Below are 17,744 nucleotides of genomic sequence, written 5' to 3'. Positions count from 1 at the left end.
TTTTCCAATTAAGGGGCAATTTAGCGTGGCCAATTCACCTAGCCTGCACATCTTTGGGTTGTGGGGGCAAAAGCCACACAAACACGGGGAGAATGTGCATACTCCACACGGACAGTGACCCAGAGCCGGGATCGAACCTGGGACCTCGGCGCCGATAAACAATCTGTCTTTGATCATTCACATACGTCACCCAGTCAAATCTTATAATAGTTTGAACTTTATATCGTCAACTCCCATTTTTGCGACTTCCAGAATATCCTGCAGTCAGGAATATAAATATTCAATCCTCTCTTTCTTTGATCCAGACCTCGCTGCCACAATCGCACAACCCCATGTGGCAATTTATGTCTGCAGATTACTTATTTAACCACACTCTTGCCACACATTACCACATTAAACCAAACCATCCTAGACTGCCTTGTATTCCTTCCTGCCCCTCACTCATATCATTCACTGCACGAAGCTTGACCAACAGCAGCACAGTGACCTACCTTTGCTTGGTTGTGAGCCAAAGAATCTTTGGAATTGCTTTGCAAGGGAAGGGACCTGTGGATAAGGAGGTAGAAAGAAGCTTAGTAACAAAGATCTGAAGTCCAGAGATCACATGGAGCTCAATATAATTTTCTGCTCCTGCACATCCCACATCCGACATGCACCGAAAGCCAGATACTGTTTATGAAATTAGTTCTAATGTCTTATTCATATTCATTTCCAGCAGCGATAAAGCAATTCTTCCAGTCGTTTGTGTTTCCTCCGTCTCTTATCCTCTAGCCTCTGCTGCTGTCAGCAGATTGCAACCAGGTGGTAGTGAATTGGACAAGTTATTCCTTTAAAGGGAGGGCTCAAAGTGCACAGAACATGCAGCAAATTTGTTCACCTTCAGGGATCCTGAACATTAAGCTTTCAAATTAAGTCTCCCTGTTGGCCTTTCAGTATAAGTGACATTGTTTCGCAGGATCATACTGACCATAAGGCACTTTGTTTTCTAGAGGCTGTGGCAATCGGTCATCGTTTGATACAGGCCATTGGCAGTAACTGCCGCCACTGTGGGAGCTGATGATCTGCCGCCCATCCCTCTGCCAGGTCACACTCTCCAACTGCTGTAAACAAAAACAGACATGGCGTTACAAAACGTTTACAGGACTCCCCAGTTCCATCCACAAATGGGTTAAAAAGACTGTACCAGATCTCCCAGAAAATGGTGTGTTGCTTGGTTAGCCTGCAAATCCCACAACACGATAAGACCTCTGCTGTATCCAATCACAATCTGATGAGGGTTTCTTGGGTTTTCCTGCAGGGCCTCCACAGATCCCAGTGAGCGTCGGTTTCTATAATCATCAGGCACTCTGAGGGAAGAACAGAAACACTCACTTCAAATTTGCTCTCTTCTTACCAGATCCCGTTTAACTTATCCCTGGACTGCAATCACAGTTTGTCAATGAGGAGGGAGGTGGGGGGCAAGAGGGGACTGAAGAGCAAACTGCAGGAGGACCTATAAATAATGGTGGGGTACATGTCAGACATCCAAACAGCTCAGAAAGGATTCTGGGTGGGACACCACTGATTATTAGGCCAAGACTCTACATGTAACAAAATGGCAATTAATAGCTCTTCCATCAAACTTCTGCGTTTTGATGCTAAAATATGTTAAGGATTAGCCCAGATGCAACTACTCAGTAACTTAAACAACCTTAGACGGCTACCAGCTGTGGCTCGGGGGATAGCACACCTTTCTCTGAATCAGTGCGTTGTGGGCTCAGTCCACAGTGGAGTTTGCACATTCTCCCCATGTCTACATGGGTTTCGTCCTCCCCAAACCCAAAGATGTGCAGGGTAGGTGGATTGGCCACGCTAAATTGCCCCTTAATTGGAAAAAAAATAATAATTCTGTACTCTAAATTTATATTAAAAAAGAAATTTGTGGGTTCAAATCCCACTTCCTTTCAAAACAAAAGTTGAGCAGCAGGCTGACACACAAGTACAGCACCATCGAAAAAAATTGCTGCTGCAATTTCTATGGCAGCATGGTGGCGCAGTGGTTAGCACTGCTGCCTCACGATGTTGAGGACCCGGGTTTGATCCTGCCCCAGGGTGGGCAATCTGGAGTGTTCAGTTTACACATTCTCCCTGTGGCTCTTATCCCCACAAGCCAAAGATGTTCAGGATGTTAAATTGCCCCTTAATTGGAAAAATAAAATAAAAAAAGAGAAAAAAAAACTTCAACAACCTTCAAAGCCAGGGCATTGATGGTAGGTCAATACAATTTCGCAACTGATTCCAATAGAAACCCATTTAAAAGTAAACTTATCCCACTTGTCACAGGTCACATAAAATTATTTGTGACTTTGATAAGAGCTGGTTTGGTATTGTGGCAGGGTTAGAAACATGGTCGGAGGGATTCAAACACGAGTTGAGGGGGGTAATGGTCACCAGAGATTTGAAGGTGACAGCATGTTTGAGAGCTCGAGAAGAAAGGGACGTTGGAGATAGGGTGTAGTTTTCAAGGACAGAGGTGTTAAGGATGAGGGCTTTTTAAAAAAATAAATAAAGAGGTCGGCGATGATGGCAGATTTGAAGGAGGAGGAACAGGGTCAAGAGTTTTGTGGGAATAAAGTGGAAAAAGCAAGTGGTGGCTCTCAAGAGCTAGATGAGCTCAGAGGGCTTCTGGGGGAAAAGGAGAAAAACAAGAGAATGATGAGAGTTGAGATAGACCAGAGCAGCTGGGGTTCTTCTCCTTAGAACAGTGTTGAAAATGCTGTTACAATTGAGTGCGTGCTCTAGTTGTAACCAAGAGGAACTGATATTAATTGGGGAAAGGTTAGGGCACATATAGAAGAACCAGTTTCCATCTGTATGGGGGAAAAGTATCTGCATTTAGGTTTATTCACAAAAACCAGTACAACATATGCTAAAGACGGACTGGCTTCAACTTCTTTGTTTACCAGAGTAAGGGGGGCAAGTAGAGATTTCATTGAGGTGTTTAAGATTGTAAATCTTATATAGGTTTATATGGAGTAACTAAAGAGAATCTCTGTTTCCTGTGACTGAAAGGATCAATAACAGATTTAAGATGATTGGCAAAAGAACCAGAAGTCATATGAGGAAAGTATGGTTTGGATTTGGAAAGCACCGCCTGGTAGGGAGGTTGATACAGATTCAAAAAATAATTGGATAAATACTTGAAGAGCGGGAAAGAGAAAGATTGGAAAATGAATTACATCGTGGCAAAATATTATGTGGCAGATATGGCAAGATGTATCTAGACAGATATATGAATGGAGCAGAGGGATACAGATCCTTAGAAAATAGGCGACAGTTTTAGATAGAGGCTTGGAGGGCCGAAGGGCCTGTTCCTGTGCTGTAATTTTTCTTTGTTCTTTGTTCAGACACTGGGATCAAACTTTACCCTCAGCATCCTTCAATTATTCAAAAAAAGCAGAAGTAATAAAAAAGGAAGTGCAGAAATGAATAACAGCTTCTCCTGTCCCATACTACAGTATTGTAATAGTAAAGCAGGTGGGAATGACACACTCAGGGTGAAGCATGCTAATGATCAGAACCCTTACTTCTGTAGAACAGCTTCCTGGCTGATGGCTTTCTCTTCCTGTTCTCTGAAGGATGGCTGTTCCACCACAAACACACAGCCACCTTCTGTTCCCAGAAACAATACATCACCAGGCGACTGAGGGAGGACCACAGTTATAGTAGTGACACTTGGAGGAGCACTGTAAACAGGAACAAGCAGGTCACAGAGGGTATCAGCTGATTGAGAATAGCAAGATTGAAAAACCAGAACTCAGTAAGTTCACTGCATGGTGCAGAGTTAAATAAATCACAATTGTACAATGCACATCCACCCTGCTTAGGTAGCTCTACATGGCCTCTTGAGCAGCATACAATGTTGTACTACTGGAGTGGACATGGAAGAAATCCTGCTCGCACATTCATCATCCTCTGATGGTATGCAGAATCAACACAGACCCCTGACCCTGACAACCAGGGGTACTGTGTCGTAGAGCAAGACCAGTAGCATCACTTCACACTCATGATAGCAAAGTCTCTAACTGATCCGACTTTGTACTGTACAACTTTATTAGATCAGACAACAGTGGAATATTAATCCATTCATTCTCAATGTGAATTCATATGACTTACTTTGCTGGATTGCAACATTCTGAAACCTATTAAACTCCCAGGGCCAATTAGAGTCACAGTAATCTCCAACAATTTCAACATTAGAGTGTTTGGTGCTCTGTGTTAGCCCTTGTGATTACACTGCACCATATACAGTAGCTGGTTTAGCTCACGCGGCTAAATCGCTGGCTTTTAAAGCAGGCCAGCAGCACGGTTCGATTCCCGTACCAGCCTCCCCGGACAGGCGCCGGAATGTGGCGACTAGGGGCTTTTCACAGTAACTTCATTGAAGCCTACTCGTGACAATAAGCGATTTTCATTTTCATTTCATTTTCACAGTGAATAACAGTGTCCAATCTTCCACTATTCTATTTAATTATAGTTGTAATCTGTCCTAGTCGGACGAAGAATAAACCCTGACCATGTGGCAGCCTGCAAACCAAAAGAAAAACAAACACCAAAGTGTGGCACACTAAAAGGAATTTCTTCCAGAAATAAACATAAAAAGGCTCACTCACTCAATAAATCTAAAATCACTGGCATGCATCCCCGAACTGTTCACAGTGCACACCCTCACTCAGGTGGAGTCGGTTTAAACTCTTACCCGGGCTGCCCACGTAGTTCGAAGTGAGACTCCTCCTTGAGGATACTCAGTCCATCTGGGCTTTGCTTCAGCTTCCATAAATGCAGACTGTTGTCGTCCAAAAGCGTCACCAGCTGACCCTGCAACAGAGATAACCCACATTCTAGTTCTGTAGAACATGTTCAGACAGCACAAACAGAAATCAAGCAGGGCATCTGGTGAAATTTGCCACGTTCCTTCCACCAGTCTCCCGAGCCACTGAAGCTCAGCAGAAGCATGAGGAAATAGCACATCTTTCAGGTAAACAGCTTACAACCTCAAGTTCAATAAATTCAGATAATAACCTCAGCTCTTATTTTTGTAAACCAAGGGATTAGCAGTGGCTCTATAATTCTGCTTTTGCTATTTACATCTTCCCTTGCCCTGTTACTATCTTCTACTATTGCCTTACACCATCATGCCTTTTGCCATTTAATCTCTCCTGCCTTCTACATCATCAAATACCTTCCAATTTGTTCCTTCTATCCCTCACGCCTGCACTGCCTCTATACCTGCTTAAAACTTTGCTACTAGTACAATCCCAGACCAGACCCCAACAGCGGCTAGAATACTGGACCAAAACCCCAATATTTTAGTTTATTTGTAAGACTGCGCGGAAAGAATGATTCGCTCCAGGAGTGATTGCATGAAGAAATAGGGGTTGGGTATTTTAAAAACAAAACATTATTATGAATACAATATTAAACTGTTTAACTTCACACCCGAAAGAACAGCTTTTCCCCATGAAACAACAAGAAAACAAAACATTCTGCGCTCAATCTATCTCACTGTGGGAAAATTGTGCACTCAGCGCAGGCAGATCAGAATTCAACTCCTCTCTCCAGAGCTTTCTCCAAAACCTGCCTCTCTAAAGCTTTTCACAATGTCTCTGCATTCCTTGGCAATCGCACCAGAAAAACAAATTCTCTCTGCACGTTGCAAGCACATTAACTCCCCAGGGACTTTCCCAGTCAAACCACAGTCCATTAGCCCAGGCTGAAAAACACATTGCTTTGTCAATTTCACCTCCTGGACTGCTAAAACTTTGGGGGCAGCATGGTAGCATTGTGGATAGCACAATTGCTTCACAGCTCCAGGGTCCCAGGTTCGATTCCGGCTTGGGTCATTGTCTGTGCGGAGTCTGCACATCCTCCCTGTGTGTGCGGGTTTCCTCCGGTTTCCTCCCACAGTCCAAAGATGTGCAGGTTAGGTGGATTGGTCATGACAAATTGCCCGTAGTGTCCAAAATTGCCCTTAGTGTTGGGTGGGGTTACTGGGTAATGGGGATAGAGTGGAGGTGTTGACCTTGGGTAGGGTGCTCTTTCCAGGAGCCGGTGCAGACTCGATGGGCCGAATGGCCTCCTTCTGCACTGTAAATTCTATGATAATCTAAAACCATCCAGGCCCTGCAGAACAGAATTCTTTAAAAAAAAACATGACCACTGCAATCACCTCAGGTTTTTAACCCTTAAATTGCCCAATACTTAGAACCAATATTCCTAAAGTCTTCCAGTCATTACACTACATTGCTAAGTCTTCTGAGTTTGATGGAAAGTCCTCGACCAGAAATTGTGGGTGGGATTCGCCGCTGGTGGGATTCTCCGTTTTGCCAGCGCTCGGGGTTTCCCGACGGCGTGGGGCTGCCCCACAATGGGAAACCCCATTGACCGGCCGGCGTAATGGAGAATCCCGTCGGTGGGTCGGGGCAAAAAGGTGGCACGGCGGGGCGGAGAATCCAGCACCATTAACTTTGTTTCTCTCTCCAACAATTCTGCCTGATCAGAATATTTCTAGCATTGTTTTTATTCCCGAGTCTCCAAGGCCTGTTCCTTTTTGCCAGATTTTCACACTTCCCCTCTCCAACTGAGCTAACCTGCTTCAACAATTCACACAGTTCCTGGAATTTACGCAGGCTTTTTATGTATTTACATTTCTCTCATCTGCTCTTCCGTCTCAAGTCACCATCAGTTCAAAAGTCAACCAATTCCTCTGCTGGTTATTTGGTAAAGTTATCCAATTCATCTCATTGTTCTTTCCCCATAGCCCTGTGAAATTTTGTCCTCCAATCTTTGATCCAATTCACTTCTCGGTGTTATTAAATCTGCTTCCAACACCCCATTCCAAATCATAAGTTGCATGTAAATAAATTCCTTCTTGCACCATATCTGCTTCCTTCTCAATCACCTTAAATCTGCATTCTCTGGTTACCCACATTCCTACCATTGGAAACACTGATTTACTCATTCACCCTGTCCAAACCCTTTTTGATTTTGAACTCTGCTAAATCTCCTCTTAACCTTCTCTGCTCTAAACGGGAACAATCCCAGCTCGAGCACCCTCTCCACGTAACTGAAGTCCCTCATCCCTGCTACCATTCCAGTAAATCTCCTCTGCACCTTTTCCAAGGCCTTGATATTCTTCCTTGTGTGGTGTCCAGAACTGAATAAAATACTCCAGCGGAGGCCTAACCAGTGATTTATTGAAAGTCATCAGAACTTCCTTGCTTTTGTACTCAACTCCTATTAATGAGGTCAATGATCCCATAAACTTCAAGAGCCTTCTCAACTCACTTGCCACCATCAAAGACTTGTGTACATTTACCCCATGTCTCTCTGATCCTGCACACCTTTAAATTTGTACCATTTTGTTCATATTATCTCTCATTCTTCCTACCAAATGCATCACTTCATTCTTTTTGGTGTTAATTTCTATTGGCCATGCGTCTCCATTTCACCAGCCCTCCTGATGGTTTGTTACTATCCCCCTCATTGTTCACTACGTTTGAGTTTCATATCATTTGTAAATTTTTACATTATGCTGTGAATACTCAAGTCCAGGTTACTAACGTACGTGTTGCTGAAACAGAAACATGCTGTCAAAGCATTTAGTCTTGCACCGCGTGTCTCTTTTGTCCCACAGGGGGAACATCACTGTATACTTCCGTCTAGTCAGAAAAAACAATTGTTTGTTACTTCTCTCTGCTCTCTCCCACTTACCCAATTTTGTATCCAGACTGATGCTTCCTTTAATTGTGGGCTTTTATTCTGCTAACAAGTCTGTTATTTGGCACTTCGTCAAACACCTTTTGGCGTTAACAAATCTGTACCGATTTCCATACTTTTCCAAATGCCAATTACTTTAATCCCAGCTTATTGTCTCAAAAAAAATTCCCCACCACTGATGTTAGCCTGTATAACTGAGTTTAATCGCTTCCATTATAAAAAGCAATTACTGCCAAGAAAATGCTGGAAATACCCAGCAGATCTGGCAGCATATGCGGAGAGATAAACAGAGTTAACATTTCAGGTCTGTGACGCTCTATTAGAATTAGAAAAGGTTAGAACTGTTATAAATTTTGAGCAAGTAAAAGTGGGCAGGCCTCTGATAGAGCAGAGGACAGGAGTGGCTGGACGACAAAAGGGTTGTTGGTGCAAGATCAATGAGAGTAAAATAAAAGATGTGTCCAGGGGAGGTGAAAATGGCAGAATGAAGATCAGCTGCCGCCCAAAGGCAAAAAGAAGAGAAAAGTTAGCATAAAACAAAGACCTGTAAAAGGAAAGGAAACAAAATAAGTGCGAAGGATATAGTCTGAAATTGGTGAACCGATAATTCTTCGTTACCCAACTTGCTTTCACACTGACCCCTCTGTCTTCAATCTCCTGCAAGGTTCCAACAAAGCTCAACACAAGCTCGAGGAACAACACCTCGGGCTGGATTCTCCCCTGGCGGGATCCTCAGCTTCATCGGCAGTGCATTTACGCCCCCGGGTGCCCACAATGGGAAACCCCATTGACCGGCTGCCGGCCGCCAGAAAACGGGTGCAGAAGGACGGAGAATCGTGCCCCATATCTTTCAATTAGGCACTTAAATAGATATTTTATTCCAAATGTACACAACATCAACAAAACGCAGAGCTCATCAATGCATAATTAATCATTGATAGTTTACAGTTTTCCCCCTTTGCATCTTCCCCCACACCCCATGACTAACAGCTCCTCAAATAAAGTCATGAATGCCCTCCGCCACACCTCAAAACCGTCTTCTGACCTCCTCAACTCAAACGTAATCTTCTCCAGCTTGAGAAAGTCGTACAAGTTCCCAGCCACCCCGGCAGCGTATCCAAGCTCCAATTCAACAGGATCCTTCACCTGTCATTCAGAAAGGCAAAGGCCACTACCTCGGCTCCCTTCCCCAATTTCCCAATTCTGATGAAATGTCACAATCTGAAACATTAACTCTGTTTCTCTCTCCACAGATGCTGCCCAACCTGTTAAGCATTTCCAGCATTGTGCGTTTTATTTCAGATTCCAACATCCACAGGGTTTTGCCTTGTTTATTTCCAGTCCTCTAATATCACTCTCATATCTAAAAAGAAGTTTGGAAATTGTAGACGGACCGTTGAAATTTCCACCCTTCCCTCAGTAAACAAGGATGCATTCCATAGAAAATGGATGCATTCTCTGCTTTAGCGATTGTCAACATCTTACGTATTTCTGTTTAATCTATTTTTATCCTTTCTGCTTCCTTTTTTACAGCTACAGCGACCGCATCCTCTTCTCTTCTGATGACTCAGTTAGCACCTCAGCCATGTCCTCTACTTCCATATTGTCTCCTTTTTCTCCCTAATGGGTTCTACACTTACTTTGACTATTTGACTTTATTAGGTGTGTGTTCCCACTTGATTTCATCTAATCCTATTCCTACACCCTCATCTACTCCTTGTAGTAGCGAGTTTCACATTCTAAGCACTCTCTGGGTACTGCAAGTATGGACCAACCAAGGCCCTTTTACATGGTCTTATGGAACATCACTTCCCATCATCTGGCAGCCCGAGTAACTTTCTTTATCTACTACTCAGTTTTATTGCCACTTTCTCACTTCTACTACTACTCGTTGCATGAATCCACATGCACTGACCTTCATTGTGATCTCATGAAAATCCAAGATTATATCCACTGCATTTACTCCTGCCAAAAATGTACTTTCAATTCAAATACTTGAATCCATAAAGTTGACAGTAAACCATTATATCTCCATTAGATCAGAATTGTTCCATTCTAAAATTAGAACAATTTTAGGGCAATTTATATCAGTAAAAGTACAATTAAAAATAAAAGTTGACAAAACCTAACGATGCATGTGAGAAATGCCGATTTGATGTGTTCATGAAAGCAGCCATACTCCGGCATCACTGATGGCTGTTTATTATTTCATTCATTAGATGCCAAGGGGCTGGTTTAGCTCACTCAGCTAAATCGCTGGCTTTTAAAGCAGACCAAGCAGGCCAGCAGCACGGTTCGATTCCCGTACCAGCCTCCCCAGACAGGTGCCGGAATGTGGCGACTAGGGGCTTTTCACAGTAACTTCATTGAAGCCTACTCGTGACAATAAGCGATTTTCATTTCATTTTCAAGTGTCCGCAGGCCACACTCCGAGTTCAAGAGTTGCAAAAGGTGGTGAAATATAAGCATTGCGAATTGTGGAATCGGAAATGAACAAAGACCTTTGGCTCCTGTCACGAAATTTACTGTTATTGTCGCACACAAATCAGTCTGCTGGTGGGAAGGATGAAGTTTTTAAAAATCCCAGAAAACATGCAGGGGTTACGACAGCAACTTATATTTATATAGCTCCTTTAATGTAATGAAACATCCCAAGGCACTTCACAAGAGCATTATAAAACAAAATGATACCGAGCCACAGAAGGAGATTTGATCAGATGGCCAGAAGTTTTGCCAAAGAGGTAGGTTTTAGGGAGCGTCTTAAAGGAGGAAAGCGAGGCAGAAACACGGAGAGGTGCAGGAAGGGAACTCCAGAGCTTGGGGCCAAGGCAATTGAAGGTATGGCCACCTATAATGCAGCACTTATAATTATAATAGTGGTCAGCCCCATTCTCCGCTATACTTCAACCCAAGAGTGTGGAGAGTCAGTTTGCTGGTCAAGTTGTGATGATTAAGGGCATAGTGGTTAGCACTGCTGCCTACGCTGAGGACCTGGGTTCGATCCCGGCCCCGGGTCACTGCCCGTGTGGAGTTTGCACATTCTCCCCTTGTCTGCCTGGGTTTTGCCCCCACAACCCAAAGATGTGGTTAGGTGGATTGGCCACACTAAATTGGAAAATAAATTGGGTACTTTAAATTTATTTTTAAATAAAAGTTATGATGATTAGCATTGCCAATTAGGGTTGAATATTTTCCAGGAGATATCAGCAGAAGTGATGCCACTGGTTCAATTTCTCATCCACACCTCCGTTTCACCCCACTTCCCTTGGCCTCCGTTTCACCCCACTTCCCTTGGCCTCTTTCCCAGTCTCAGTTTATTTCTCCTTTCTCTCCCTCATAACAACCACCTTGGATCCATTGAACCTTCAATTCTGGTTTGCAACACAACACCAAGATTAAGAAAACAACTAAAGCAACACCTTCACTATTAACTCAGGAGAGGGGAGATTGTGTTTCCATGAGCTCCTGCTTTGCTCATCTTTTAATATGTCTTTTTATCCTTGTGCACATTTTTTGCCTTTTCTTCGTTTTTGGTCCTGAAAATTGTTACTCGGTCTTTCTGCATGATGGAGCCAAGCCAAAATGTTTGATTCCTCGCTTGTGCGAGCTGGCTGGACAGTTGGGGTAGAGCCTTGCTTTTAGTGGCATAGTTGTTTTCGAGCAGTCTCCTGCCCTGATGGCGCGGTGTGCATCGACGGATTATAGTTTTCAACAAAGATGCTGTTCTGGCTGAAGATCTTGGCTCTTGTGGTACAGGATGTTGTGGCCCTTTCCGTCAACTTTTTTGTTTAAAGTTTGGATCAGAGCATCCGTGTTTTTCCTTTGAGGTAGCCCTACTCCTTTTTCCTGAGTGACACTGGGTGTCAGAGTGGGTTTCCTGGTGCTTTTGGGGGGGGGGGGGGGGGGGGGGGTTACTACGGCTTTCACGCTTTTGATTTGATGCGATAATTATCAAAACTGGAAAACATCAATAAAATACATTTTCAGAGCAGTGCATCAAATTTGGCAACAACTGCAACTGGTGAGCAGAATTTGTTTCTCTCAGAGGGCAGTGAGTCTTTGGACCTCTTACTTAAAGCTAGTGGAAATCTTTGAATACTTTTAAGGTATAGCTGGATAAAGTTTTGATAAGTAAGGTGGTGAAAGGTCAGAGGGTAGGCGGGAATGTGGAATTGAGATTGCAATAAGAGCAGCCATGATCTTATTGAATGACAGAACAGGTTGGAGGGGCTGAATAGCCTAGTCTTGCTCCTAATTTGTTTGTATGATGGATTTTCACAGTAACTTCATTGCAGTGTTAATGCAAGCCTACTTGTGACATGAATAATGATTATTCTGATGTGATACTAAACTTTATTAAAAAAAAAGTCTTCTTGTTGCTCTCCCAATTTAATTAGCGCCTTTAATTGGCAGACAGATCTCAGCATGGATACAAAAAGTTGTCCGTCTAACCAGTGTTAACCTAAAAGTGTTGGCAGGATCCAATTGTTGAGGTCAATGTTGGAAGCAATAGCAGAGTGAAAAGTAGGTAAGAGTTCCTGTTTAAAGAATGTCAGAAATTAGGAGCTAAATCAAAGAATTAGGAGCTGAATAGACAAGAGATAACATCGAACTACAAGAAAAAATGTTTACCAAAAAAAAAAAGCATAGACCCTGGTGACTAGCAAAAGAGATGCAACGGGGGTCTAAGCAAATTGTAAAATTTACAAAATGGTCATATGAAAAGTGTTTGCAAGATACATCAAAATCAACATTAATAATCATTAGGAAAGAAGCTGGTAAGGAGCAATTTGGGTCCCTGAAAACTCGATAATGATGATAATGTCAATGAAATGGTGAACATGTTGAATAATAACTTTGGGTCAGTATTTATAGTAGAGGAAGAGGTCAGCATGCCCGATATTCAAAGGAAACCAACACTGAATGAGGAACAGGGAGCCACCAAAACTAATGTGAGGAAAACAAGAGTAATAAAGGAAGTAATTGCATTAAAGATTGATAAATCGGCAGGGCCAGATGGTTTCCACCTCAGGGTTAAAAAAGTAGGTTCAAACATTGCAGCTGTCCTAACTATAATGTTCCCAAATTTATGATTTGGGAATGGCCCCTTTGGGTTGGAAAATTATGCTATTAAGAGGGAGAGAGGAACAGCATGGAACTATTTGACCAATGAGCCCAATATCTCTCATTGGGAGAACTATTGCCTAAAACACATTTGTTCAAGTGTCAGGAAAATTTGCAATTTATGATAAGGTGAATGAACACATTGAAAAATTCCAATTGATCAGCAAGATTCAGCATTAGAATACCCAATTCATTTTTTTTCCAATTAACGGCAATTTAGAGTGGCCAATCCACCTAGCCTGCAGATCTTTGGGTTGAGGGGGTGAAACCTACGCAAACACAGGGAGAATGTGTAAACCCCACATGGACAGTGACCTAGAGCCAGGACCTCGGCGCCACGAGGCAGCAGTGCTAACCATGCGCCACCGTGCTGCCCCGAGAAAGTCAGCATAGGTTTGTAAAGGTACAGTCAAGCCTGACAAACAGGATTGATTTTTTGGTTCGAGGTGACTAAAGCAGTTCACGTGGGAATGCCTCTGGATGTTATTTATATGGATCTGCAAAGAGCAGTTGATAAAACTCATGGATTCAAAAATAAATTCTTAATTACTATTTAGGAAATTGGCTGAACAATAGGAGACAGATAGTAAGAATAACGGATAGGTCCTCTAATTGGCGGGATGAGTCCAGTGAGCATGTGTGTTGGGGCTTCAATGATTCAACGCATTTATTTACCACTTAGGTGATTAAGTATCGAGTCAACTTTACCAAACTTTCTGATGACAAAGATAAGCTGCATTATAAGTGGTGTAGATAAAAGCAATCTATTAATATCTGTTTAATTTTAAGTGAATTAGCACAACTGTGACAAATAAATGTCATTGTAGGCAATTGAGAGACTTGGGGCCAAAAAAGAATAGAATGGGGTAATTTCCAAATCTGTAACCTCATACTCACTATACCTCCATTACCGTCAAGCCAGGGGATTGATGTGACTTTTTGTAAGGACAGGCAGGAAGGAAAGGGTTTTAGGGTAGCTTTTTTAGTACGAGATGGAATAAATACAATAGCAAGAAATTATCTGGGATTAGACAGTGTAGAATCAATATGGCTGGGGCAAGAAATAAAAAGGGGAAGAGGAGAAGGCATTGGTGGGAGTAGTCTATCGGCCCGCCAAACAATAGCTACGCTGTAGTACGGAGAAGAAATCAGAAGGTAATAAAAGCAGGTAAAAAAGGCAGGACTTTAATCACGGGTGACTCTCATCTCCACGTAGATTGAGAAAATCAAATTGGCAGAGGTAGCTATGAGAAAGAATTCATAAGAGTGTAACTGGGACAGTTCTCTAGAAAAATGTTATCGATTCAACCAGGGATCAGGCTATTTTGGATTAGGTAATGTGTAATGAGGCAGGTTTAAGAAACTATTTGAGTAAAAGATCCCCATGGAAACAGTGAACATAGCAAGGTAGAATTTAGCATTCAATTTGAAAGTGCGAAACCTGGGTCAGAAACAACTGTGCTAAACTTAAAGAGGAGTAATTATAAAAGAGGAGTAATTATAAAAGAAAGAAAGAATGAGGGCAGAGTTGACTGCAATGGACTAGGAAAAAGGTGTTTAGCAAGAAAGACAGTTGATTAGCAATGCTAGGCGTTTCTGAAACTAGCTCATGACCTATAACAGTGAGGAAGAAGGATTCTAGGAAGGTGATTAAATCAACCATGGTTAACCAAGGAAGTGAATTATTAAGGAAGTGAAACATTAAACTGAAAAAAAAGCAGATAATGTGGCAAAGGTTAGTGGTAAGCCAGAGGATTGGGAAAGTTTTAAAAACTAACAAATTAAAGCTAAATGCAGTTAGTAAACACTTCTAGGGGCAGCACAGTGGTGCAGTGGTTAGCACTGCTGCCTCACGGCGCCGAGTTCCCAGGTTCGATCCCGGCTCTGGGTCACTGTCTGTGTGGAGTTTGCACATTCACCCCGTGTTTGCATGGGTTTCGCCCCCATAGCCCAAAGATGTGCAGGGTCGGTGGATTGGCCACAGTAAAATTTCTCCTTAATTGGAAAAAATGAATTGGGTACTCTAATTTATTTTTAAAAATGCTTCCACATATAAAGTTTGGTAGACATTTGAAACTCTTCCATAAATGGCAATTGATGCTAGATCAATTGTTAATTTTAAAATGGAGATTGATAGTTTTTGGATAACAAAAATCTATGAAAAGATAAGGAGCAACGGATGTATATGAACTTATGCTCAACCACGCTCTCATTGAATGGCAGAACACTAGAGGGGATGAATGGCTAATTAATGTTCCCATGACTGGTTTGCAGAAAAAGGCTTACTGCATTTGCCACTCCCTCAAGCCCTTCACCAAGTTACAATTATACAGTGAACTGCAAACCAAAAGGTTTCTAACTTCCAGTGAGCTCTGGTTTAAAATGGTCAGCACAGAATGGAGTGGTATGCCAGTTTATACTCGCCAGTAATGTCCAGTAATGCTATTCCTCTTGGATCAGAGGTGAAATGGACATGATCTCAATTCTACAAAACCTTGGAATCAATGCAATCAGAGAACAGCGAGATGAGAAATAAGAACATGTGAACATGAAGTGACAAAACACCAAGGAGAAAGAGAGAAGAACACATTACCTGTTCTGGTAGGAAGTGAATCTGCGTAACAGCTGCATTCTCCTCATGCAAACCCATGATCTCCACCTCCGGTGCTCCATAGCTAGAGCCACACGTCAAGGATCTCAACACCCATTTTATAATAATTAAACATAAGTTCTTAAGTATTCCATAACATAAGCCAGATCTGAAGAGATGGGACTCTACATTTCTGAAATCATGGACTCAATTGGAAAAGGACATTCCCAGCACACTGCTGTTAAATACAGCTCATTGTTTATTCGTGGGTGATGCCAAGCCTCTAGAATCTGGGCTCAGCCCCACTGGACTTTGGAGATGATTGGGCTCAGGGGCAAAATGTGCCTATAAATTGCTCTGAAGCCAAAGAGATTATGCTTCCAGAATGTGATCAAATAGAATTTTAGCTTAAAAGCAGGCTTTACAAAATGAACATCATTAGGTTATGCTGACAGTATTAAAAAAGAGCTTACAGAACTTGCCACTCCCTCGAGCCCTTCACCAAGTTACAATTATACAGTGAATTCCAAACCGAAAGGTTTCTAATTTCCGTGAGCTCCGGTGTAAAATGTACAGCACAGAACGGAGCTCTTGTGGCGCATAAATACCTACAAATAGCCTGCTTCTGTGCTGTGAACTGAATGTTAGGCCAACATAAGAAAGATCAATTCAAATCATTACACAGGGTTTTTGTTGTGAAGTTTCCCAGGCAAACAAGCAGTCGTGACCACAGCAGATACAGTGCTCACTAGGAGAGCTTTTCTACTCCCACAAAGGGGCAGTGAGACCGCAACACAAGTGCGGTCTCCAAGTGCAATCGGATCTCACATTAGTACCCAAATATTTTCTCCAATCTTGGAAACATTTGACAGTAGTTAAATATTTCCTCAGGAAAACTGCCAAATTAGAATACAAGGAATTCACATGGATTCACTGTTAATCCTAGCTCAATAGAATGGGGCTAATGGACCAACCTATCAATTTTTCAGAATTACTGGAACAACTAAATTAGGTTTGAGAGACTTTGAAGGCTGCAATTAGGGCAAGTTACAAAACAGCAGGGCTAATGACAAGAGTGAAAAATCAAAATTAAAAGACATTTCATCAGACTTTGTGACGCTTTTACAATAAGATAGACAAATTAATGGCACAATAAGATAAATGGGAATTATTGATGACCAAGATTAGGAGCTAAATATTCTAGGGTACTCATGTATCGAGAGGACAGACAAAATGGAAAAGGTTGGGTGTAGCCTTGATAACGAAGTTAACATATGGAGCAGTCAGAAGTGACTGCGGTAGAGCCAGCTCCTCAACCTGGCTACTTAGTGAGCTAACAGGCTCCAGATCTGGCATTACAACTGGTGACTGCGAATATTGAGGTCATTGATGAGAAACTTTGTCTGTTAGCACAAAATATCAGTGCTCATACTATAGTACTGGTAAAAGACTTGACAAAGCGAAGAAGAGAACAGGTACTGTCAAAAACACAACTTCCTCGGTAGAGGTCCGCTTATAATCCGTGGAAAAGCAGTTGCGTGGCATGTCAGAATTCCTTGATAACCTGAAAAACAGAGGTTGGAAGGCAGAATGTCCGGATTGTTGGTTTGTCAGAAGGAGTGGAGGTCAAGCTGCCAGTTAAATTCCTTGAGAACTTCCTGATTTTGAAATGAAAACTGAGCACATTAAATTAGAAAGCGCACATGGTATCCTGTCTCGGAGGTCTAGGGCCAACCAACATCCCCGGCACATAATTATCTGTATTCATAACTTCAAGGATCAGCAGTGTATTGGAGGCTCCAACAACAGAGGCACTTAATAGGACCTTGCTCTGTGAGGGAGCAAAGGTCTCTTTTTCCAAGATTTCTCGATGGCGATGCATCTGAGACTCATGGGGTTTGATGAAGTTAGAAGACGCTTGAAGGCCATTGGAGGGCAATATGCCATACTGTATCCTGCTACACAGAGGGTGACATCCGACAACTCTATAAAGACATTCAACAATGCGGCTAAACCTTCCTACGAAAGGAGACAAGGACGTACCCACAACCGCCACGACAGACACTACTGGAAGACCTACTGGACGCAAGTATCCTAGAGAAAGGGAACTGTAGTGACATGTATGACCGACTGGTAGATAGGGACGACACCGTACTGGACGCAACAAGGAGGAAATGGGAGGACGACCTGGGGATGGAGATAGGGTGGGGACTCTGGAGCGAAGCACTGCATAGGGTCAACTCCACCTCCACGTGCGCAAGGCTCAGCCTGA

General features: G+C 42.6%; 1 protein-coding gene across 4 annotated transcripts in view; it reads right to left on the bottom strand.

The window, feature by feature from the left end:
- llgl2 (LLGL scribble cell polarity complex component 2) overlaps positions 1 to 17,744 on the bottom strand; it is a 120,164-nt gene that overhangs the window by 27,100 nt on the left and 75,320 nt on the right. For all 4 annotated transcript variants that reach the window (XM_038776947.1, XM_038776950.1, XM_038776948.1 and 1 more), the window contains 6 exons: positions 15,476 to 15,557; positions 4,739 to 4,857; positions 3,567 to 3,725; positions 1,184 to 1,346; positions 968 to 1,100; positions 492 to 546 (listed from right to left, as the gene is read on the bottom strand). In XM_038776947.1, coding sequence (XP_038632875.1) covers positions 492 to 546; positions 968 to 1,100; positions 1,184 to 1,346; positions 3,567 to 3,725; positions 4,739 to 4,857; positions 15,476 to 15,557 — 711 coding nt within the window. The remainder of the gene's footprint in view (positions 1 to 491; positions 547 to 967; positions 1,101 to 1,183; positions 1,347 to 3,566; positions 3,726 to 4,738; positions 4,858 to 15,475; positions 15,558 to 17,744) is intronic.

This window comes from Scyliorhinus canicula, chromosome 18 (assembly GCF_902713615.1).
Source record: "Scyliorhinus canicula chromosome 18, sScyCan1.1, whole genome shotgun sequence".
NCBI lineage: Eukaryota > Metazoa > Chordata > Chondrichthyes > Carcharhiniformes > Scyliorhinidae > Scyliorhinus > Scyliorhinus canicula.
The sequence above is the reverse complement of the archived record's forward strand: the minus strand, read 5'-3'. Positions and strand labels throughout refer to the sequence as shown.